This window comes from Antedon mediterranea, chromosome 2, assembly GCF_964355755.1.
Source record: "Antedon mediterranea chromosome 2, ecAntMedi1.1, whole genome shotgun sequence".
NCBI classification, from domain to species: Eukaryota; Metazoa; Echinodermata; class Crinoidea; order Comatulida; family Antedonidae; genus Antedon; species Antedon mediterranea.
In genome coordinates, this window is record NC_092671.1 from 14,253,027 (window position 1) to 14,278,498 (window position 25,472).

The 25,472-nt window shown below is 31.6% G+C and overlaps 1 protein-coding gene across 3 annotated transcripts in view; it reads left to right on the plus strand.

Annotated features, from left to right (window-relative positions):
• Positions 1-25,472, plus strand: part of LOC140040495 (retinoic acid receptor alpha-like) — a 49,049-nt gene that overhangs the window by 13,079 nt on the left and 10,498 nt on the right. For 2 of the 3 annotated variants that reach the window (XM_072086480.1, XM_072086482.1), the window contains exons 3-5: positions 20,667-20,875; positions 23,721-23,862; positions 25,028-25,182. In XM_072086480.1, the coding sequence (XP_071942581.1) occupies positions 20,667-20,875; positions 23,721-23,862; positions 25,028-25,182 (506 nt within the window). Of the gene's footprint in view, positions 1-16,223; positions 16,775-20,666; positions 20,876-23,720; positions 23,863-25,027; positions 25,183-25,472 lie in introns of those variants that run through there. The other variant, XM_072086481.1, reaches the window with a different exon arrangement.

Here is a 25,472-nt window from a genome sequence, read left to right on the forward strand (position 1 = left end):
CCATGTACTGTACTACTCTGTAGCTAAAGTTGATTATTTAGTATTAAATACAGTAGTTTATTGAACTTCTTAAATCCCACATAACATTAATGATTCCCTAAATGTCTCCGTTAATATGATTTATTTTTTTTATTTGCATCTGTACTATTAGGTATGAATCCTCTATACCAGATATTTATACAAGATATTCATAGTATTTCTGTAGAACCTTATTAAAGAGATACCTGAAGACCATAGAACAAGGTGTCCTACTTATTTATTTACTTATATAATCGGGTTTCTCCTGAGTTGGAGTTAGTCACAGTTAAAACAAAATATGTTTAGTATGTTTGTTTCACAGGAAAGTGTCTCTTAATAAAGTTATATTATATTATTAACATGTACTGTTCTCCTTTATGGTCTAATCATTTTAAAAAAGATATCAACCGACTTAAAGTTTGTTATGATGCTTTCCGGCGGTTGTTGGGACAACCCAGATTTGTTAGTGCGAGAAATTTGTTTGTGGAAAACAATATTCCATTATTTAATGAATATTTGAGGATTTCGACTTACCGATTTCTTACAAGAATAATGAAAAGCGAAAATAGAATGTTAATTTGTATATATAAATATTTGTTATGGATTCAAACATGTACTACAAATGGAGAGAGGCATTATAATATTTTTTTTTTTTTTTAAATTTATTCTGGTATAAAACTTACAACAAGTAGCCGCAAGGCTAAAAACGTTGCAATTACAAAATTACTATACAATACTTACATAACAATAAAAAGGATGTAAAAAATGAAATAACAACAATATCACTCTGACTCTTTGCCTCATGAACTATTGTTTAGCAAATTGATTATTGTAGGGATTGGTGAATTTTTAAATCAAAAGATAAAAGTTTTGGTCCTCTCTCCTTCATCTTTTTTTTTTGTGTGTAATGTTTTATACCATATGGACAATTGTCTGAAATAAAAGTTGAATTGAATTAGTAAATTATTTGAAAGATTTTTGGCACAAAGTTGTTAAGATTTGTGCATATTATAGTTGATGATTTTTAATTAAAGCTATCATAGTCAATAAATTTCTATTTTACCTTTTTTTTTCCCGCTAACCAACAGCATTAAAGTGTGTCACATAATTAATATTCCCTTTCATTTTTAAGTGCTTTACAGTTGTGAAAAATAGAAACAACCACAATATTTGTTAATGACAAACTATCTTTATCTTTCCATCAAAAGGCCTTATATACTGTAGTACAACCACGTATCTTCTACGATCAGCGATTGTTTCATTATCTGTTAGTGGAAATTAAACTGCAGTTTTTTTACAATTTCTGACAGTATTTTGTGCTTCTGATAAAAGGTTGACCTACTTCATTTGTAAAATTACATTTTTTATTGAATAGTAAGCTCGCTTTTTGTAATATGTAATATACCAATTTTAATAATGGGTTGTCTTGTACTCTCCCATTTTTGCTATTGCCGTTTTAATTAACAAGAGAGTAGTAGCATATAAGTTGTACGTAGATTTTTCAGGAAATCCTGACCTATGTTTTAAAGATGCAGAGTAAGCCTATATTAAGGTTACATTACAATAATATAAAAATGTTGATATACTGTAAAGTTTGCAATACACCACATATATTTAGTTCTGAAAAGAACTGTTTAGTTTCTCAATGTTTCGATCACTATACTTTGATCGTCCTCGGGAGTAAGAATAACAGAGTGATTTGATAAGTTGAATGGAATAGAGCTGGCAAAATATTCAAACATTGGGTTATTTTTTAATGAGAAAAGACACTTGGATCCTTTTATGGTTACCCCTCTTTGCTCATCAACAAAAATGCACAGAAAATTATGATTTTTATTTAAAATTTGTGGTAATATTACCATTCAGCAGTAGTCTGCCCTCTATCAAGCAGGTTGCGGTTTACGTTTTGAACTCGGTCAAGGTCGGGAATTATGAACACGCTACTGTATATTATTATTATTTTAAATAGGAAATCTTTTTATAGTTTTAGCCTTAAATAGACTTTTATCGTCATTCGAATTGTGTTTCAACTCGTGGAACTGCGTAAATTTTGAACCATTCGGGACAACCCAATTTATTCTTTTGTCGAGAAAACCCTATTCTCTAATATCTTTCTAAAAAAGAGGGCGCGCTTTTTAAAAAAATGCTAATTTTTACTATTAAAATGGCAGATGAGCTTGATCGCCCTATGACCAAATGTTATCATCAAGCCCAACCTGTTCCATATGCATGCATGTTGGGGTCTTTATCAACTTCCTATAACAGGAATGGGAGTGCCATACTCTAGGCTTGGTTTTTTTTACTTTCTTGTTTTAAAAATAAAAATAACTATATTCCATGCACTGACCTTTGAACAAACCAAATAATAGTTTGGCGGATTTTGTTTTAAGAAATAACTTACAGTATAACCTATTGAGACTTGCACGATCGATCGATCGATTGTGAAAATTGTAGCATATCAATCATACTTCATTGCAATACATTCGAAACATTGTATGCAGAAGATCATCAAAACACTCTTCAAGCCTGTAGCCAAGATTTTTTATTTTGGTTATAATTTTCATGAGCTAGTAGAACTATTTTCCATGACTTTATGTTGCTAGTCCCAGCTACTGTAGGGCACTTAGCAAAACGGAGAAATCGTTCAAACCCTTGATTCGACCTGGCTAAAATACTTTCTATAAGAATTTCAAAAGCATTTTTTTCTCCTTATTCTTTAACATGTAAACATACATTCTACTTGGATGGGATTTTAGGCCACGCCATCCACAGCGGGCAGACTATTTGTGGTTTGCCTTTTATATAAAAAGATAAGGTACGGTCAACAGTGAGTGTCTTTAATCATCGCCGACATGTGGCAAGCTCATCTTCTTGTAAATTATATAGAGCAAGTATTATCCTTGTCCTATATCATAATAGTTTCTTCACACTCCCAAGTCATACATTGTGCTAGGAAATTTAATCATGATGAAGTTGCTGTATCCATTCTACAGTATAACCGAGGGTTAATTATAGTAGGCTACAGTATACTGTACAGAGTCTTAAATATAATTATTGATTTCTAAAATTAATACTAATCATAGTATTTTATAATTCATTATGACAGACAGAGGCTATAGTACTTCAGTAGAAAACCTGTTTGCTAAAAATGGAAGTTTAATAATATGCCAAATAGTTAATGGGAATAATTTAGCAGTCTTCTTAAAATGTGAAAAAGTATTAGTAATAACCGTGATGCAAAGTGTTTTTATCTACAGGATATCACAATATATTATCAAATATATTTTTAGAGAGTAGTTGCTCATAAATAATCTTGATTCATATGGCACGAAAAAAGAATATCGTATTTCCTTGAAAAGGTCCATAGAACTTCATTTTGAATAAACGCCCCAGAGCCTTTTTTTCCTCTAATAAACACCCCGCCACATGCATATATACACAATATTGTTACAACACAATTGTATTTGTAGTAGTATTCATTGATTGACATGATCTACAATTTACCAAGCATTTATCACATCCCGATTTGAATTGTGTTGTACAGTATTTTTCCAAATCTATTTGGTTGTTATTTGATTATACATGTTACCATATTATTACACCCAAAAAATAAACGGCTCCCCCGAATAAACGCCTCTCTTGAATAAGCATTTATTCGACTAAATATGTTATAAATTATGTAAGTTTACAAAAAAAGTATTTCAAGAAAAAGCTTTCTTTAAAAAAGATGTTTACTTAATAAATGCATCAAATAATGGTAATGAATCTAGTTTACCTTTGCGTTTACATTGGTCATTTACCTGTATGTTACATTGAGCCATGAATAGTGAGATAATATTTTGAATAATATTAGTAAAATATACTGTACTATTGAATTTTATTGATGTCAATACCCTGTAAATTAGCAATTAGATTGTGTTGTTGATTTTTTTTAGCATTTATTCAAGGTTACATTAGCGAATTGTATTTACGCTGAATTTAGATGTTAACATTAACAAGCTATCAAGTATCATTTTCAGTTGTGATAGTATTCTGTTTTTTTCTTATAGAGATGAAAATAAAAAGAAATATTTCTTACAAAAAACTTGCAATAACTACTGTCTACATGCATCTTAATATTTATCGGCAAATGTTTTCATAGACTCTCTTTTCCCAGACATGTTTTGGGGTGTGCGCATGCCCAGTCCGAGTTTCCAAATACCCATTTTTTCAGTCGTAGTAAACTATAAGCTCCCGCATGGTAACTGTTTTCTTGAGAAAGCGGAGCGGCGTAAAAACTGAATTTCATTATTTCATAAATATGATTAATTTGATAGGAAACTGGACTACCAGTGTTGATTACTAATTCTTGTCTTTCTGGCATAATATACTTTCTCTCTCTCTCTCCTTTTACAATCCACACACCATATGATCATAGTATATTCATATGCATTATCAATACCTTCAATAAATAACAATATTTTGGGTTATTATGACACATAATCATACATTCATCCGAATCGGAAATCCGATTTTTAGTAATCAATAGACACTAAATCTGCAGAATTAACATTTAAAGTACAAGGTGAAAGTTTCATTCTTCATGCTTATTAATAAATCCTAATGTTGCTTAATATTGTTTCATCACTACACTATTGATGAGGGTTTTGTTCACTTTTTAATGCAAATTTCCAAATTTGATTTGAGATTGAGAAGGACAACTACTGTAGGATAGTGTTGTAACATCCGTAAATTACACATATGATCATTCAATAATTTCTGAGATCCTAATCTAAGGTAAGAGTAATGTTTGAATTTAAACTAGAGCTCTTAAAAAATAAAACCTGATAACATTTGATAGTCATTGGCCTGAGATCTAGAACCAAAGGGTACCAGTAACCAAACACATGTATTTTTTTAAAAAGACAATATTTTTATTGTAGCTAACAAATATATAAGTATCAACATTTATGGTGATAAAATACAAATTATTCACTAACTATGTACAAAAGCATCATAATCCAGTAAGTACATTAGAAATTAATTACAAGAAATTAATACAAATTGTATGATTGTAAGTAGTACATATTCGTTTACTCTTCATTATAATACGTAATTAGTGTCAGTTGCAAATAAGAAATGCGAGAAATCAGAACTGCTATCTCTATCAGTGCTGTTCTACAGTGATATTATTGGTTGACTCTAGTAGTAGTGCTAGTTAAAACGCTCAGAGGAATAGAAGTCGTTGTCCTCTTCCTGACCTATTACATAGTTAAGCAATGATAAACATACGTATTCTTCAATTTATTAAACAAAAAAACTTATTATCTATTGTGCTTATCCTAATAAACCATTATTCTGCCTGACTACTATTCTTGAATGAAGTCATTGATGAAATTTACATCAATTTTCGTTTTTATATTAAAAGAAAAGACCCTTTACATCACACATGTTTTGTATTTCCACTTTAACATTCTAAGAGTTGAAACTTCGGTCAAGGTAGTTAAATAATCTATAATGGTACATTTACTAAACAGTTTTCTACGAATTTATCCAAAACAGTTGTTTTTTGGATGGCATTCCATAGCTAAATAGCCCCATTTTCTGTGTAAAAGCAACGTTTAATGAGGATTATTAAGGAAATGATTTTGTTTTATGAATATTTATGAATTATTTTTGCATGTATAAAGAATGAAATTCAAGGATGAAATCCCAATTTAGTAACAAATTGTTTCCTTAATAAGTGTTATTTTATTATTAAAATGATTCATTTACACTGATTGATAGTATTCCATCATTTTCCTGTATTGTTTATAAAAAAAGAAAGGCCTAAAGATCTTTCATGCTCTTTCTGCTTTCTCCTCATTCAAAATCAATATCAATACTTACTATAAAATTTCACTTATATATAGATATATAGAATTTTGTTTCAAATAGTTAATTTTTGACAGTGAAAAATGTTTCATATTTTTAATGTTGATTATAAAACTATGGTGATACCTGTAATACTGTACCTCATGATATCTTGCTCCATTCCGTTAATATGTACAGTACACAGGCATCGCCCTTATGATTATTTTCAACTGACGTCATTGGGTAGTTTCGTTACTTGCCCGAATTCAATTTAAATTCACCTAATTCTTGTATCTCAAAATTAAATGACTATTTCGTGCCTAACTTACCTGGATAAACCAACAATAGCCTTTCTCCTCAAAGAGCGAGATATAAAATTAAATATTATACAGTAGAACCTCCATTTTACGTACGGTACGGGACCGAAAGGTAGAGATCGTACAGTAGCTATAAAGGCTACCCTGTTTGTCTACTTTACTGAACAGCATGCATGTTGTCACTAGCTAGGCCTTGCCTAGACTATTCAGGCCAGGCTAGCAGGCCTAGCAAGAGATGTGAGGCCTAACTAGAAAAGTACAATACTGTATATACAGGCTGTGAGATGTTTAAATAAAGTGTAAAATATCAATGTTCTTGTATTTTCTATCAATAAAAACAGTCGCTGCTTAAATGCACGTGCGTAGCTTGTATCAAACACACAGCAGAATTCCTCACACACACACACACAGCCACAGCTTTGTTGTGCTTTGTTGTTGTTAAATTGCGCCCTCAATGTAAGAAAATGATGACGTCATCGGTTATTTTAAGCGTACGTAAAATCAAGGGAACGTAAAATCAGGGTACGTAAAACACAGGTTCTACTGTACTGAGCAAACTTTTTAATGGCACTGTTTAGTGAACCGGTACAAAATCGAATGCTTATAGAAAACAGTTATCCTTGATCTATCCATGAACCCTTTTCCTGTATCTCTTTTATCTGTATTATCTTCTCTCACCTTTAAACCTTCTTTACAATGTAGTTTTACCTTTTCACTTTCTTTAATATGCATCACAGCTGCCTAAATTTATTTTGTAAAAATATTTGGTGAATTCTGCTTTTTTTATACAGTACTTGATAGTACATTACACTGTAAACTTAATGTATTTATAGATCACTTCAGACTTAATAGATCAAGCTATATAATTATATTAGTATTTTGATTTAAGGCACTAGAGATGCTGGTAAGTCCAGCAAACATGTTATGATTGCAAGTACTATATGTATTATAACATGTGCCACACAAACTTTTAATTTAATGTCATTCTGAAAAATAGACTTTCTAGTGTCAATCAAGAATTTTTGGATAGTTTACCTGATACGATATTTGTGGCAGCCATTTTCTCAAAATTTAAATTTTTGTTTTATTTTTGTATCGATCTTTACTAAAAGGAATTTGGATTCATACTTGTTATATTTCATAATTTTTGTTCAGAATTTCCCAAAATTGAACATATTTTTTTCTTTTTAAATTGGTGCAGAGCATGTGATAGATCTTATATTATGTTTAGTAGTGAATATTTGTAGCCAAGAAAAGATATTGCCATACATTTTGCTGGTATTATTATTAACATTCGTGAGGAAAACAAAATGCCGCTGAGGTGTATAAAAGAGGATTAGAGCAGAGTTTATAAATGAGAAGAAAGCACCGGTAAAGCTATTCACATCAGTCGTTGATTATTTCCGTGCTTAGAACTAGGTTTGGGATCAAACATGGTTAATGATCCCAACAATCTCAAGGTAGAGTTTTGGTCGTTCAGACAGTACCACAGGGAGGAACTAGAATTCCCTTGCTCTCGCCCAATAAGAGCTTTATGTTAAATATTCACCTCATACGAAGAAGTAAAAAAAAATCGTATTTATATTGAGTACATACAGTACTGTAAACCACATTCTGCTATTGCATTATGGGAACAAGGTGGGTCATTTAAGGACATCTGCAGGAATTAAACTAACTTCCTCTCATAAAAATCTTGATTTATTTGTTTTTGTTTTTGAATATTGACTTATTGGAAATTATTTTCATGATCACCAATTTCTAGAGTATGTTTACTATTTGTTTACAGATTGTTTTGAGTGGTCAACGTTTATTAAACAATAAAAATAACCATTATTTTTTAATGGAATTCTAGCAAAGCCATTTAATATTTGAAATTAAGATCATTTTAAATTATCAAGGAAGTAACACATTTTTTAATAAAATAGAAAGCATCTTACTTCATTATAGGCCCATTTCCTGTGATTTCTTATTTTTCTTGTACATGTATGGTTTCAATATTATAATTACGGTAAGTGAGCCTGCTGCCCTCACCTCATATCTAGATTTCATTTTGAAAAATATCTGATTTACAGATTTTTCTATCATATTTTTAATTTCCCTTATTTCCTGTTGAAAAGTGTTATGAATAATAAATAGTTTTATAAGACTCATTGAGATTAAACTTTCCCTTTCGGTATTTACTACCAGTTTTAAAAATACTTATCTACAATGTTACAGTTAGATATATTTAAATTTATTCTAATTAAGATACAATTGCAATCCTCCAATAACAATCCCTTAATTACATGTTTATTGGTATATTCACCTTGAAACTGATATAGACCTACAGTAAGTGCTGAAAAGTCCAATCTAAACACTGAGTGTGTGACTTATGACAACACAATGTGAATCCCCCACACATGTGGAGCTCATGGCGCTTTGTGTGGCAACGACGACAAATTGGTTGATATTCAGCATCATAGGGCGGTTTTGTTCTGTGTTTGTTGATTAATCATCTGATTATGTATGTCGAATGCTTCTGAAAATAAAAAATAAAAAATGAAGTTTTATCATTATTCCTAAACCGGTTGATGATGTTGAACACTGAATGGAAAAAAAATACACACAAAAATTGAAAATGCTGTTAATCCAGATAGTACTATGAACTTAAAATTAAAATGTTGTTTTATGCTATAGACTTCATCCTACTGAACTTTGATAATTAAATGTGTTACAAACTTAAAGGTCAACTGATCTAAAGGTCAAATATAATATGTTGGAGATTGGCCAATGGCTGCCATGATCATGTGTATTGTTGTAATTTGTTGACAAGTTTTTCTATAATAAAAATTCCAATTCCACAGAGACTTGTGTTTATTTTATAAATTAACAGTTCTTAAATGAAATGGATTGGTTTTCATTAACTGTGGTTTAAGCTTCCTTAACGATAGATATATTAATTGTTTCTCATATACACCTTTTTGATTTCCATGATATGACCTGTCACTTTCTGTTTGAATCAAATGGCTTTAATAATTGTTTAACAGAAGTTCAAGGAACTGCATTATTTATTTACTAGTCTATCTAGCTTTTATTTTGTTTTTGTCTAAATACAGTACTATATTCAAATTTCTTTTTTTGGTGATAAAATGATTTGACGAATACATTGGTGTACTGTATTAAAAAACCCACTCACTAAAAAAATGTTAAGCAATTAATTACTTTAATATTTATTTTCAGCATATATTTCTCTGAAGTGTGTTCAATGTCTGTCTAACAATGAAATTATGGTGGACTGATTTATTAATGAATTTATTTATTTTAGTTCATTTTGGCACAGAATCTGTGAACCTACTGTAGCTTTCCTAGGAATAAACAGATACAATGCGTTAATCATTACAATTCATATGGTCTTGTTTCTGCTGCAAAAAATAACTGGTTAACTGTGTGAATTCATTAACCCCAATTTCAAGTTGGCAGCAGAAACAGGAAAAATTAAAAATAGGACAGCCTAAAAATAAAAATATAAAAATTATATTTAAAATCAACAGTATTTGAATTTATTCGGCAATATGCAGCTGAAACAGACCCTAAATGACCTACACAGCTGGTTTGGCTCGTAAATGTATTTGTTGAATAAATCTTGATTGGTAACGGAAGTAACAGTTATATTACGGATATAGACCTAACCTTTTGTTTTTACCTTAAAATGTAAATTTGTTTTTTTTATTCATATCAATATTGTAAACGTTATCTGATATATACCATTACCAGTGTTGAATTTTATATTAGTTTGCCAAAAAATTAAGTGTCACTGTATTACAAGTCATTAAAAAAACCCTTGAATGATTAATAGTTGTCAGAAACTTTGTAGATATGAAGAGCACAATTTGCTGCAATGGTAAGGAGTGCATATGATAAGGTAATACGTCTTATTTGAATGTGCCCTTGGGCAAGATGTTTTTTGGTCATCCTGTTGATGAAACATTAAGCCTATGTGAACGGAAAAAGATGTAGGGCACTATTAAAGAAAGAGGAGTGTTTTTCCAATGTAGTCATGCACTACAGTAATGTGACTGCCCTAGGCCAACGGAGAGCTCAATCTTAACAAAAGTAATAGTACATTTTAGGTAGCCTGCAGTATGGAATTTTTTTTTCTTTCTATATTAATGACCTTAAAATCTGGAAAAATTAGCATAAAGGTAAATGATTATGTAGATTGAATAATGATGTTATTGATTTAAACTAATGTTAAGTGTCAGGAAAAGTAGGTTATGTTGAGATATGATCTTCCTTTGTCTGGTGGACGTTGGAAAACATATGGAGGAATAAATTGTACGTGATATACATACATGTAGTTAGAGTTGACACCATGGCTATTAAATGGTAACGCTAACAATTTTGGAGGCTAGATCCGTGCTAAAATTTGACAGTACCCCTGTATCTTGATCAACAAACGAAGATAAAGGTCAGAAATTCGGAAGTTTATTACAAGTTGCTCTTTTGCTTCTCATACTCTTTATTGCAATCTTCTTGTTGTTGAAGCAACTTTTAAGCTGTAACCTAATTGCTTATAAATGTGAAACTTGATGTTCTAGATGGTGGTATAATGAATCTGTTTAAACTTGATGTTCTAGATGGTGGTATAATGAATCTGTTTTTGTATGCATTTACACACTTCCTTTTCAAGTCAAATTTGTACATCATGCTATTAATTAGTCTCATTGGCAGGTGTACTTTCTTGGAATTAGATGTGTTCTGACCCAGGTCATTAGACAAACATTTACTGTATGATGAGTCATTCTCAATAATTCTGATTAATTCACCTGTCTTCATTAGGCCATATAAAAAACATTATTTATTTGTTAGCATTCTCTTACCAATTTTCAATGAGGAATCTGGTCAAAGTTGATGTGTGATGTTTGCCCTATTGAATATTGGTCTCCATTGTACATGAGCAGTTTCAGTTATTCAGACCATAGAATAGTGTTATCTGTACAGTAGTTAATTATTCCATCTCCTACAGTACTATTTATTTCTGTATAAATATAGAAGTTTTTAAACATTAACCATTCCATTAGTGAAGTTTGTTTAGGTCATGCCATCTCAGTACACAAGTTCACAAGTGCAGATGTATAAATTAAAAATATTACAACTTGTCAATGGATTATATATCTTCTCCTGCTGCTACAGTAAAATACTATGAAAAAACTAAAGAATTTATTTTAGAAACAAAATATTTACAATAAACGTACCCGCAAAAATTAATTGTATAAGTATTGTGCAGCAAAAGGTCAAGTAAAAACTTTTACCATATTTAAGCCGACACCTCAAATATGAACAATTTTGATTTTAAGTAACTAGTAATTTTAAAATCCACAAATGACCACAAAACTATTTTATATGCTTTTATGTACCGTATATTTCGGTCTATAAGTCGCACCTGTGTATAAGACGCACCCCCTAACTGAGAGTAAAATATCAGTATTTTTTATATCGTCGATGTATAAGACGCACCTTATATTTCATCAAAACAATGTTTTTTTAAATTGTAATCAATATTATTGTAATAATATATTTTGTTATATCTACAACGGCGTCCTTTATTTAGGTTTTTTCTTACCTAGGCTCGGCCGCGCCCAGCCTCAACAAGTTCTTTCTAACTTGTTATTCATGAGTTTCGCGCCGCAACATCGAGTGCATGACCGTGTGTGTAACACGCACGTGTGTGGGCTAGCCTCGCTCGATCATTTCGAGAGGGCGCACGTTTTCACGGACAATCGTATTCGATTAGTATCTATGTAGCCGAGAAGTGTGTACGCTAGGTCCATGCTATAATCACCTGGAGAATATACTATTCGAATACCGTACACCATGTGGCCACCAAAAGAAGGGCTTGCGCTTGGGGTACGGCGATCGTGCGTATAACTAACTACTGTATAAATAAATACTATTCCAATCGTACGTAAACGTTTACAAATGAAATTTTATCGGAGCGCCATAATGAACAAATCTTTTCATTATATTTAGTATAACACCATGCTAAAATGACTTGAAAACTAGGCAGAAGCAGGTTGCCGTTACTCAGGCCTAGCAAACAAGGTGACGATAGCCTAGGCCTAGGCCTATGTACAATCTGTGTGGTGAGGCATTTATGTTCGGTGTATAAGACGCACCCTTAATTTAGAGGTCAAATTTGTGTGTCAAAAGTGCGACTTATACACCGAAATATACGGTACATCTTGCAGTGTATTATTATATTTGAAAGTGGTTTGATAGAGAAGTCTATCGCCCTCATTTTAATTTATTTTGCATACAAAAAACATACCTGTATTATTTGTATTTTCTATGTACAATATTCATGTACATTAAAATCACATTAATGTTAGAATATTGTTTAGTTATTTTTTTTAAACAAGTGTACAGTAATATATGTGTATGTTATCTTTGTTTGAAATGAATGTCACTTAATATTATCGAAAGCAAGCTCTCTAACTACACATTCATGTAACCTTTTATTTTATGACATGATTTGAATGTAGTTCGATGTCTGTAAACTATTAATTATGGCGTCACGGTATAGTGCATTATACTTTTATTCGCAAATAGAATTACAAAGCATTTCTAATTTACTGTTCAGGAAGAGTGACTCGTGATTCATGTCTTCTAAACATGTTAAAATACAATAACAAAATTCAAATTCTTTCGCGACATAGATTTTATTAATTCATTATACATCAATTTATTTATTTTTTAGTTTTATCTTGTACATAAGAACATTATGTATTTATTTATAACATTGAGCTCTGTAGATATGGAAGTATTTTTTACTTCCATTCTAATTAAAATTTACTGGCCTTTTTAACAATAGGGTGAAATTATTTGTTGCGAAGTACGCCCTACTGTAGAGTTGATCCCTTAATAGCAACCATTCCGCTTTTGTCCCTACTGTACCTTTGTCTGTGATACCCTATTTTGTAGTAGGAAATAAGGCCATACTGTACCTATAAAATAATTCAGAATATTAAAAAAATACAGGATTTTGAACTTATTTTGATATTTTCAAAGTAATGAGAATCATTAAAATGCTAAAAGGTATTAATTTGAATTAGACTGATTATATCTTTCTGAACTTTCTGAATTGTTGTAGAGTGGTTGTTTATCAAAAGGAATTTATTTTTTCTTATATCTTACTTTAAATACTGAAAATGATATGTTGGTGTCAGCGCGTGATGTCATATCGGATGTGCACGTTGATCCGCAGCTTATCGCTGCCTAGTCATCAGGTTTTACAACATTTATCGGTATTGAAATGTCGAATAGCTAGGAAAGTCATGCAAATAGCTTTTAAACATTCGTCCTACTTCTATCGGGGGAATATTAGCTTGTAGAAGTACGTTTGAGTAAAGAGTGTGTGTGATACGACTTCAAAAGAGCAGAATATCAAGTATTTCATTGCAAAGGGTTACAGTAAGTTATTCAACTGCAGTAGTATGAAAGAACTAAAATAACAGTTTATGTTTTAAGTATACTTTTTATAAAGTTTTTTCTATCTTGTAGGCATTTTATTTTTTATTTATTATTTGTACACATGTTGTTAAACATCAATGACTCTTTCAAAAAAGTTTTTCAAAACCATCTTTTTGTTTTTGTGATACAAATATACCACATACAACTACTGTAGGCTATGTATATAATTACATTATAAAACTAGATTTAATCCGTCACTATGACGAATTATAGGTTATATGCATTGATTTAAATAAAGATGATTGATTGAAGATATATTAATTTATTGATTTTCTCAGAATCTTTAATTATTTATAATATATGATAGGATCTTGCTAACGCAAATACAATAGCCGGTATCATAATTTGATCAAAGATCCTTCTGCGTATAATAATGTCATAAACCACATTTGTTACATATATTAATAAAGACATAGTAAGTTACTTTTTATCTAGATTTCATTATAAATCATGTGTATAATCTAACACTAAGAAATACAATTGAACAAACAATACGGATAATAATAAAAAAATCTTATTTCGTTTCGTTTCTCAAGATGAGACTCGAACTCGGTACCTTGAATGCTACAGACACGAGCAAAGACCACTGAGCCATACATAACTGACTAAAAATTATGGAAAGATTCCTCTCTGTATTTACTATGCAGTAACCACTTTGGTGCAGATAGATTATTACATACCGCAATGAATTTTAATGTTTTACTATGATGACATCTTTAAACATTTTTAAAAATGATGCACTGTCAAACTATATACTTTTAACTTTATTATATGAACTTCTTAAGGAAGAAAGTTAATGTTAAATTTGTTATTTTGGCCTAAGAAAATGTTATAATTTGTTTGATTGTCGAAATTAATTTTTTTAAATTTAATATGCCATTAATGATGACTTAATCAACTTTTGTTCTCTTAATTTCATAATAAATCATACGTATGATACATACACTTCAAGAAAATGAAATAAAAAATAGGTGTTCCCGAGCATTCTAACGATATATATTAATTTAAAAATTTAGCATATTTTCACCATTTTGTTAACTTACACGTGCGTAGCCTGTCACTTTTGACGTGCTCGTATAACGCTGTTTCGCGTTGAAAAGTGAATAAAATATGATATTATTAAAGAAAGGTTATACAACAGTAATCGGACAAAAACAGTGCTCATTAACGTTTGACGCGCGGTGCGTGTGCAAAAATCTGTGCACTTGCCTGAAACGTACTCTAATTTCATCGAAAATAAATTCTGACAATGTTGAATATTTTAAGCGCGCGTACGCATGCCTTATATGCCCTACGCACGTAATTGTATTGCCATATGATGAAATATGACCTGAATTTATGAGTACCAAATTTTGTTTAAAAGTGATTCATGCTTGTGAAGATATAATTACAAACGTGATTTCGTTAAATCGCGCGTAGACCGCGTAATTTTTGATTGCGCACCGTGAAAACATAACCACATCGATTCCTGGCCATAAGGAATATACAGTACTCTGAAAAATTGACTTACCGTATATTTCGGTGTATAAGTCGCACTTTTGACACGCAAATTTGACCTCTAAATTAAGGGTGCGTCTTATACACCGAACATAAATGCCTCACCACACAGATTGTACATAGGCCTAGGCCTAGGCTATCGTCACCTCGTTTGCTAGGCCTAGGCTAGGCCTAGCTAAAGTAACTAACTAACGTAACGGCAACCTGCTTCTGCCTAGTTTTCAAGGCATTTTAGCATGATGTTATACTAAAAATATGATGAAAAGATTTGTTCATTATGGCAATAAAATTTCATTTGTAAACGTTTACGTACGATTGGAATAGTATTTATTTATACAGTAGTTATACGCACGATCGCCGTACCCCCAGCGCAAGCCCTTCTTGGCGGCCACATGGTGTACGGTATTCGACTAGGACATTCTCCAGGTGATTATAGCATGGACCTAGCGTATACACTTCTTAGATACATGGATACTAATCGAATACGATTGTCCGTGAAAACGTCCGCCCTCTCGAAATGATCGAGCGAGGCTAGCACACATGTGTACGTGTATACACACATGGTCATGCACTCGATGTTGCGGCTGTTGAGGCTGGGCGCGGCCGAGCCTAGATAAGAAAAAACCTAAATAAAGGACGCCGTTGCAGATATAACAAAATATATTATTACAATAATATTGATTACAATTTAAAAAAACATTGTTTTGATGAAATATAAGGTGCGTCTTATACACCGACGATATAAAAAATACCGATATTTTACTCTCAGTTAGGGGGTGCGTCTTATACACAGGTGCGACTTATACACCGAAATATACGGTAGCTAGATGAAACTGATACCAAGATAATTCACTGACAAAATAGTGCTAAGGAAAGAATAAATAAATAAATAAAGATCCTGACAGAATCAAGAGGTTATATGCATTAACCTAATTAATCGTATTAAGAATAATATTTTTATAAATATACTCATTAAGAATATTCAATTTTGATATTAGGATTTATAAACCATTTGCATTATTATGTACAGTATGAATTTATATTTCCAGTTCATATCAACAGTATTTTTTATTTCATTTATAACTTTATTTTACTTGGTTTATTTGGAGACTAGCGCAAATGAAATCAGCTTCCCAAAAAGAGTTAAAAAGGTCACAGACGGTGAGCTATGAATATTCTTCAATAAATATTTATAGTATTTTACTAACAAAATGTAATTGTATTAAATCAAATCTTAATTTTGTCGGGTTAGAATATAAAGTACAGGCTAGATGATGGAAATTTGTTCTATATTTCATAAAATGTGTTAGAATAGCTTGCAGTATGATTATTTCTCATCACATCCAAGAAGGTCAATCTGTATGGGTTGTACCCAATGCTATTTGACCTTACATTGACCTTAGCCCGACTATTGGATGAGTTGCCTGCTGTTCATTAAAGCTCAGCCAGCCATTTTGTTACAGGTCGTAGCTAGTTCAACACCGCTCTTTGTGTGTACAGTTCGGTACTCCTAATACATACTTCAGCTTTTGACAGTTGGGCATCGGATATTTTTATAATATTAATTCACCTGTCGTATCTTCCACCTTTTTCTATGGTTGGTAAGTAATGGTCTTTTAATTGGTCCTTGATGGTAATGATATTTCTTATGTTTTTAACAATTCCTTCAGAAATATTCCGATATTCTTTCATATAATTCCTTATGTTGTAATATTCTGTAAAATTCAATAGACAATGTATTTTGTTACGACAGTTTTCTTCATGTATATTTACTGTAAAATATATACGGTTTTATTTTTGTTACTTCCTTATTTTCGTACTTCTATTAGTTATAGTTAAACTTTGCAATTAATGAACCGCACAACTTCTCCTGTAGCAATAGAAAGTGAAATTAATACTGCCCGTATAGACAAATACTAGTTTGATTATTAGACAGTAAAAGTATCGTTCACACTGGACTTGAAAAACAACCGAACGGTATGGGTATTTCTTTATTAAATACACTTGTTCATACTTAGATTATTCACATGGTTAAATGTGGCTTTGGACTTTCAATAGTAGGTTATATTTTAATGAGACCAATGTACTGTATATTGGTCGGTAAAATTAACTTTTGGGCATTTTTGGGCTTGGTTAATTTAATCCAGAATTGTACCCAGCATTTCAGATTGAAAATTCGTTTTAAACTTAAAGGGTCAATTTAGTTGTTTTTTTATTTAATGAAACAGGCCTTGTCTCTTCAAAATTGGAGGTGTGCTACAAATGGCACTCCTCAATACATTCAGGGGTGCTGTAGGTGTGCTGTTTGTACTTTGGTGTGTAGAAGTTTAACAAATTTAGGCGTGTTGTAAATCGCACTCCTTAGTGTGTTAGGTGAGTGATCACTCCCGCTCGCCTTAAAAGACGAGGCCTGATGAAAGCGATAGGGACATTAAAGATTTATGACTATTATTTCATAGAATTTATTTGACAGTGTGATAAGTGGAAACATTTATTTTGTGATTTTAAGTATATATTTACTGACGAGAATGAATGTTATCCAGCCTGAGCCAAAATGGTTACAAACTAGCCATATTTTGCCTTTGTTACTCCCTGTAAATTAGTTCCATTAGATGATTCATTATATTATATTCCATGTTAACCTTTGGTATTATTATAATAGAATTGACCTTTTAAATGTAGGATATAGTACATTTATATGGAAATTATAATTTCAATATACAGTATAACAAAGAATGACATAATGTTGATGTGTGTTTAATTGAAAAATAGAACAGATGCAAAGCTTTGTCTAGAAATGTGTTTTTTCTACTTTTTACCATAGGAAATCATTTACCGTATATTTCGGTGTATAAGTCGCACTTTTGACACGCAAATTTGACCTCTAAATTAAGGGTGCGTCTTATACACTGAACATAAATGCCTCACCACACAGATTGTACATATCGTCACCTCGTTGGCTAGGCCTAAGTAGGCTAGGCCTAGCTACAGTGTACTAACGTATCGGAAACCTGCTTCTGCCTAGTTTTCAAGGCATTTTAGCGTCATGTTATACTAAATATGATGAAAAGATTTGTTCATTATGGAGCTGTTTTAGGCGCTCCGATAAAATTTCATTTGTAAACGTTTACGATTGGAATAGTATTTATTTTTATACGCACGATCGCCGACCGCCGTACCCCCAGCGCAAGCCCTTCTTGGCGGCCACATGGTGTACGGTATTTGACTAGTATATTCTCCAGGTGATTATAGCATGGACCTAGCGTACACACTTCTCGGATACATAGATACTAATCAAATACGATTGTCCGTGAAAACGTGCACCCTCTCAAAATGATCGATGTCGAGCGAGGCTAGCCCACACATGTGCGTGTTACACACACGGTCATGGACTCGATGTTGCGGGTGCGAAACTCATCAATATAAAGTGCGTCTAATACATCGACAATATAAAAAATACCGATATTTTACTCTCAGTTAGGGGGTGCGTCTTATACACAGGTGCGACTTATACACCGAAATATACGGTAGTTACTTCAAAATGTAAATACAATTCCTGTTTTTTTTTTGGTTGGATTAGTATTATATAGCAACAGCATTGAAACAAGATAATGGTACAGTAGTAGTTATGATACACTGTAATATAGTAGAACGTCTATAAGGGACACCTTACCTAACAAAGTCTCCCCTGAATATGGGTTGACTACATATTGCTCTTTGTTTAGCAGAAATCTGTTCCCTTATTGAATAGATTTGTACCCTGAATGAATAGCATTAGTAGATCCAAATGAGAAGATCTACTGTAATATGTTCTTTTATATTATTTATAATATGCAGCTGGTATACCAGAGTTAATCCTGTTAAGCTATAATGAACATGTTGCTTAAAATATCCATCTAAATTTTGTGATATCCGTTTCCAGTACAATGATGGAAAATATTTATATCCATATTCATGCCTAAACAATTGTATGAATCTACAATTAATGAATGAAAACATGACGGCCGGCCATCTGGAGAAATTGTTTTGGTTTCAAACCAGTGTATTCCAGGAAATGATACAGTAGGCGAGTTTCTAGAAACATAGTGTTCAGAAAGTCTAAGAAATGAGTCAAGTGTATAAAAATAATTAGAATATCTTTTAATACTAAAGTGAATGCACAGTTATATTACAAAGTGCATCATGTATGGGGTCATGTACTTTAGTGAATCTTCATAAACATCCTGGAAGACAAACTTTGTTGTGAAATTAAGTAATCATATTGTACAGTAGTATACAAGTATGTATTATTCTTCAGTGTAGGCTGTAGCCGTACTTCTTTGTCTGTTTTAAGGTCATTTTTATAAAAGACCAAGTCAGAATTGAGAGTGAATGGCTTTGTACTCTTTCCCTAAGGGTCAAATTATGTCATCAACTATACTATAAAATCAAAGGTCAAATAAAGGCCTATTGTAGTCAAGATGACAATGAAAAAAGGTAGCTAGATCACCAGCTAGTTAAAAATATTAGGGTACGTCTTTGAAACGAGAAGATCTGTGGACATCTCAGATATGTCGGATATGTCGTCATTTGAATTTATAAGCATGGCTGGCAAATTTGCATGTACGCTTGTTCCTCTAGGATATCCGATATAAAGACAGGATTTTTTGAGAATTGTTAGAATTATAACAAGCAATGAATGAACACGTGGAGATTTATAATAAGCATTACAAATTGAATACAACAACAATGTATTTATAATATTAATAGTGGCCATGGCGAGAAAGACTGCTGGCAGTATTACGCTAAGACTTGCATGCGTAGACATGAGATTCAGTCACGTTTCTGGATCAGATAAATTCCTTTATATATTCCAAATGTTTCTTCGTTCTGCCATCAATGGACAGACAATCTACCAGGTCAAGGCTTTGAACAAAGCAATGACTTAAATAGAGATAAAATTATATTATGATCAATAACGACTACATGGTCTATACATGAAGAGTAATAAATAATTGATATTATAATTGTCCATTCTCCCATATATATATACATTATAAGTACATTAGATTCAAACTCGTAGACTTCATATTATTTAGAAATTGAATCTGATTAACATATTCCAAGGATGGTATAATTTGATTAAATTTTATCGCATTTTGCCTACAATATTTTTATACTAGCCCGGTAAGACTATAATGTTGTCTTGGACATAGTGGGCTAGTGAAACTATCCTTGTTTATATGATGATGTACATTGTAATGTATATTATATTTATTTGTAATAGAAATTTTCTATTGTTATTGTCATATTTTCATTTTATCATAGGAAGTGGTTTATAATGGTTTTACATTTTCCATATACAAACAATATTTGTTGATCTAATAATAATAATGAACAGGATATTTGGTGTTTGTTCTCTGAGAATTAGTTAAAGCATGGAGGTATAACCATGGTTAAAGTGGTATGTATTTAACATAATATTTATACTGTACTTTTTTGCACTCGTTTCAGTCTCGGGGTACTTGGATCCATACACGATGCCTATCGATGTAACACAGCAGATGGCACCACAACAATCAATGCAACCGATGATGCAAATGCCACCACAACAAAGTAGAGTTGACTCACCCCCGCCCCCTAGAATTTATAAACCATGTTTTGTATGTCAAGATAAGTCTTCAGGTTATCACTATGGTGTTAGTGCCTGTGAAGGGTGCAAGGTAAGCTTTACATAAATGTTGTTTTTTTTTTACCAAGATAACATCTACTTTGTAAAGTAACAGAAAGAAACTTTATAAGGAATGGACAGATGAGCTCAGCTGAGATCGAGTTCAGTGTAAATGTAAATTTATGATGCCAATTGCCTGCTGGATTTGATTAATAAATAAGCATTTAAATTTAAACATTACACCCTACTAGAATTGGTACTGTATTTAAATTCTTTTAATTATTCTAACTTGTCCTAAAGATACCTAAAGTCAGTTTTGTGAGTTGATATATTATATATATTATAGTATCTCTATGATTTAATAGGTCTAAAAGTAATAAATTGAAAAGGGCAATGGAAATGTATTGAAAACATTTTGAAAAGTTGAATTTGGACTGATGTGAATTTACTTTAATAACTCATCCTTAACCCCTAAACACCTAAAGATCTACTCGCACCCCACAGTGAGAAAGGAAACGCAAAGGTATTTAAATGGGTTTAACTACTATTTTCCACATTTATTTTTATAGATTTTAGTTTGATATTATCAAAATATCAATATCAAAATACTATATTAATATTATTCATAATTAACAGTATTGGGCAATCTTTTGACCATTGCTACCTTTTCAAGATGTCTTTTGTGGTTGTTTTGACCCATGTCAGCTTAATGTTGATTACTGTACTACCATGTACTACAAGTATGCAGTGCAGAAGTTTGTGTAGGAATGGCTGTATTCCTACGTGTAACGTATAGTTACCGCATATTCAATAGACTACTAAAACCTTTCTGATAAAAACATTTTAGTTCCTTCTTTCCAGGTGGGTTTATGTAAATTATCCAGCTCTTACCAGTTCTTTTACACCAGTTACTACTTCAGTAGTAATTTGTAACCCTTATTGGTACTTCCAATTACCCAATATGTGTGCATCGCTGATATTGTTGAACTAATAGATTAAAATTGTTATCTTCCTAAAACAGAAACATTAAAACAGGATTTGAATCTTGTTCTAGGGTGCTTTTCTGAATGTGAACTCCATACGACCTGTGCGTAATTGTGTTGTAATTGTAAATAGTGTGTAACCACACTTAGTAGTAGTAGAAAGAGTCTGGTCTGCCTGTCGTCGTACTGTGCTATCATGAACATAAATTGGCTTTTTTGTTTCAACTTTTGAACTTGGATTTTCTCTGTGGATCAATTCGATGCTAACTAGAAGATTACTCCTTTATTGATCGCTATGTACTGTATGGATGTGATCAGGAAATATCTTATGGAATTATCTAAAAGGAAATATCACTCACATAAATAAATTTATGGAATTTAATCTATCCTTGTGCAGGGTGTAGAGATATTACAAGAATATTGTTGTTGACATTTTCCATTTCAGTTTCAAAATAACAATTGTTGGTAGTTTTCTCCAACTCAAATGATTGTACGGAATTTTTTTAAATAGCACACTGTATGGAATTCATTTTGAAATTTACCAAATATAGGTTTGATTCAAAACTTCACCTAAACCCTTTCTCCATATTTCAAAAGTCTAGATCAACCATTGTCTTCCTTTTAAAAGTTGCCTTCTCTTTCAATGGCCATTCTAAAAAAATAGAGGGATGGTTCAGAGGAGACTTTTGTTCTCTGTAGATATTTGATGACAGCAAATTCAGTTTCTTCAACAAATGTTACTGATTTATTGCATTGGAATATTATAATACCATATTTAATATAGATTAGAAGTATTTAAAGATTAGCATACTAATAATAGCCAAACTTTTTTTAAACAATTTGATGACTTTGAACTGTAATTATTACAACAATAGAAATTAGAAATGATTGGACAATAATACGGCATCACAGAATTGATTATATCAAGATATTCACAGAACGTGATGAGTTTAAAGATGGGAGATTTCAGATTATTCACACAAGGTTATCTCGGCAGTTACAATAAATAACATTTAATCATATTGGATAGTTTAATGTATGCTTATTAATATTATATTGTTTGAGTGTCTTAAACAATCTGGTAGTTTTCATTGTCTTGAATGTCTTTAGTCCATAAGTTTTTAAGATGATCTAAACATGTCGTGATACTTCAAAAAGCCATGAACTACCCCTCGAAGATGGGTCAGAGTTAAATCTATGACCAATAGCTTGACTATATCCTTACGTTGATTGGGATTAACATAATCCGCAAAGATTATCATATTCCGTAGGAATTACACTTAGGAATAATGTTCCGCCAAGGACGAGTCTTCATTGCCATAGCATTTAACATTTCCAATGAAATTTGTATGTTTTTAACACTTAAGATAAGCTTACTAGTTTGTCTAGGAAACAGTACAAAAATCTTCTTTTTGCCATTATGAAGTGAAATGACAGATGTATGTTGAATTGTGCTAAGAAAAGAACAATTCTGAGGAAGAAAAAAACATTTTGATACACGAATAAAAAGCATATTTTAGTGACATCAGAAAAATTTTAAAAAATGTATTTAACTTCTGATGTCAAAATAAAATAACTAACATTTTTTAATTAATTTTGAATATAATATTCAGTTTGATATTAATAGTAGTTTAGTAGTACATAATAATCTGAGTATAATTCTGGTTAATTAATAGCAATGCCTGTCTTGCGTCAAAATGTTGACATGACCTGAGAATTCACTTGGGATCAGAAAACATGTAATCTGTACAACATTTATGGTTTTAAAAAAAACATAATTTATGCAATATTATTGAACATAAATTATTCATGTTCACATTTTCATCTTTCTTCAGTAATGATTTTCTGAGAATATAAATGCTTTGCATATTTTATATATTCTTCTACTGGATGTTTCTTCCTTTTCTGTTGTAGGGATTTTTCCGACGAAGTGTTCAAAAGAACATGCAGTATACATGTCATAGGGATAAGAAGTGTGTGATAAATAAAGTCACAAGAAATCGGTGTCAACATTGTAGATTACAAAAATGTTTTGATGTTGGAATGTCAAAAGATTGTAAGTAGCTTTTGATTAGGAAACATTATCCAATGTACGGTACATCCTCCTATTCAAAAAGAGAACAGGGTGTAAATATTGATAATGTTATGTACAGTATTTGGCAAATGTTACTATCTTGTCCGGTGCAAGCAAACATATGCCCTAAAAAAACCTAAACTGCTCTTACTCCAACATTAGCAAAACAATAATATATAAACAAACAATTAACAATACCAAAAATATGTGCTGGTATATATACAGTAGGTATATACATGGAGAAATCACCTAACTGATTTCTCCATGATCTATGTAACACCATGGAGAAATCAGAAAAATGAGAAATGATTTCTCCATGGTATATATAAATAAATATTTTCAACACAAACTCCAAAATTTATCATTCATTCATCAGTGGAAAATTACTTCCATTTATTGTCATTTTCATATAAATACATTGACATTATGTTTGCTCTGAGATATACAAAAACAGGTAGAACATTTAGCTGCCCATCTCTTTCTCCATTATTATTATGTTAATGTTTAAATCATCCCAATTATCCATTCCCCCTTTATACAACAGACTCGACTCTCTGTTGGATCCGCTATACTACACCTTTAAATAATCTTGTTGCAATACCCACCTTAAATTGTGTCATCCCTATTATTCTATTCATGAACAAATAACATGGATAGTTGGCAATTCAATTGAAAGATACAAACATAATCACTGACCTTGAAAAGTACATGTAACATGACGCCTTCACTCCACTGACTATTAATCATTGATGAAGTTTTAAGATTGCTTGATAAATTATTCCAAAAGTTTTAATAATAAAAAGGTCTGTTGGACTCGTTTCCTACTGTACCTAGATACTTTCAATTTCAATTAAATATTGGTACTTAGATTATACTACACAAACTAAGATCGGAAAAAATAAACTTATATTTTTGCCAGATATACCTAGATGCAAAATTGTCTGCAGAAATAATTTTTAGTAAAAATACAATATTATCAAATTGCTTGAATGGGGGTATTAAACATAACCATACAGCTACAATTACTAAGGAAATAGAGTCTGTAATTAGGTCCCTGGAATGTGTGCATCCAGGGAGTGGCAACGGAACTTCTCATGTTATCTAAAAGACCATTTCACATACTTATCTAATGTGAATACAATTGCAGGTGTTCGGAATGACAGAAATAAAAAGAAAAAAGTAAAGCAAGAAGTTTCAGAAAGCTTAGTGATTCCAGCGGAGATCGAAGAAGTAATTCAACAGGTGCTTCACGCCCATCGGGAAACTTTCCAGGAAGAGCCCCCGAAAGATACATACTGTGTGGTAAGTGATTGATAGTTTGCGGTATTTGACGACACGTGTCAATCACACCAGCCGCTTACGGCTAGTGATTGACATGCTAACATTTCTGATTGCCTATGTTCAGACATATATAAAAAGTAGTATGACCTCTGTCATGAATAATACGTACGTTTAATTTAAGTACACAACTCAAGATTTAAAAAGGGCATACACGTAATGTACAATAGATAGCATAATCTTGGAAAATTGCAAAGTGTAATGTTGATATTATGTTAATGATATTAATGATGATTTTAATGATTGACGATGAT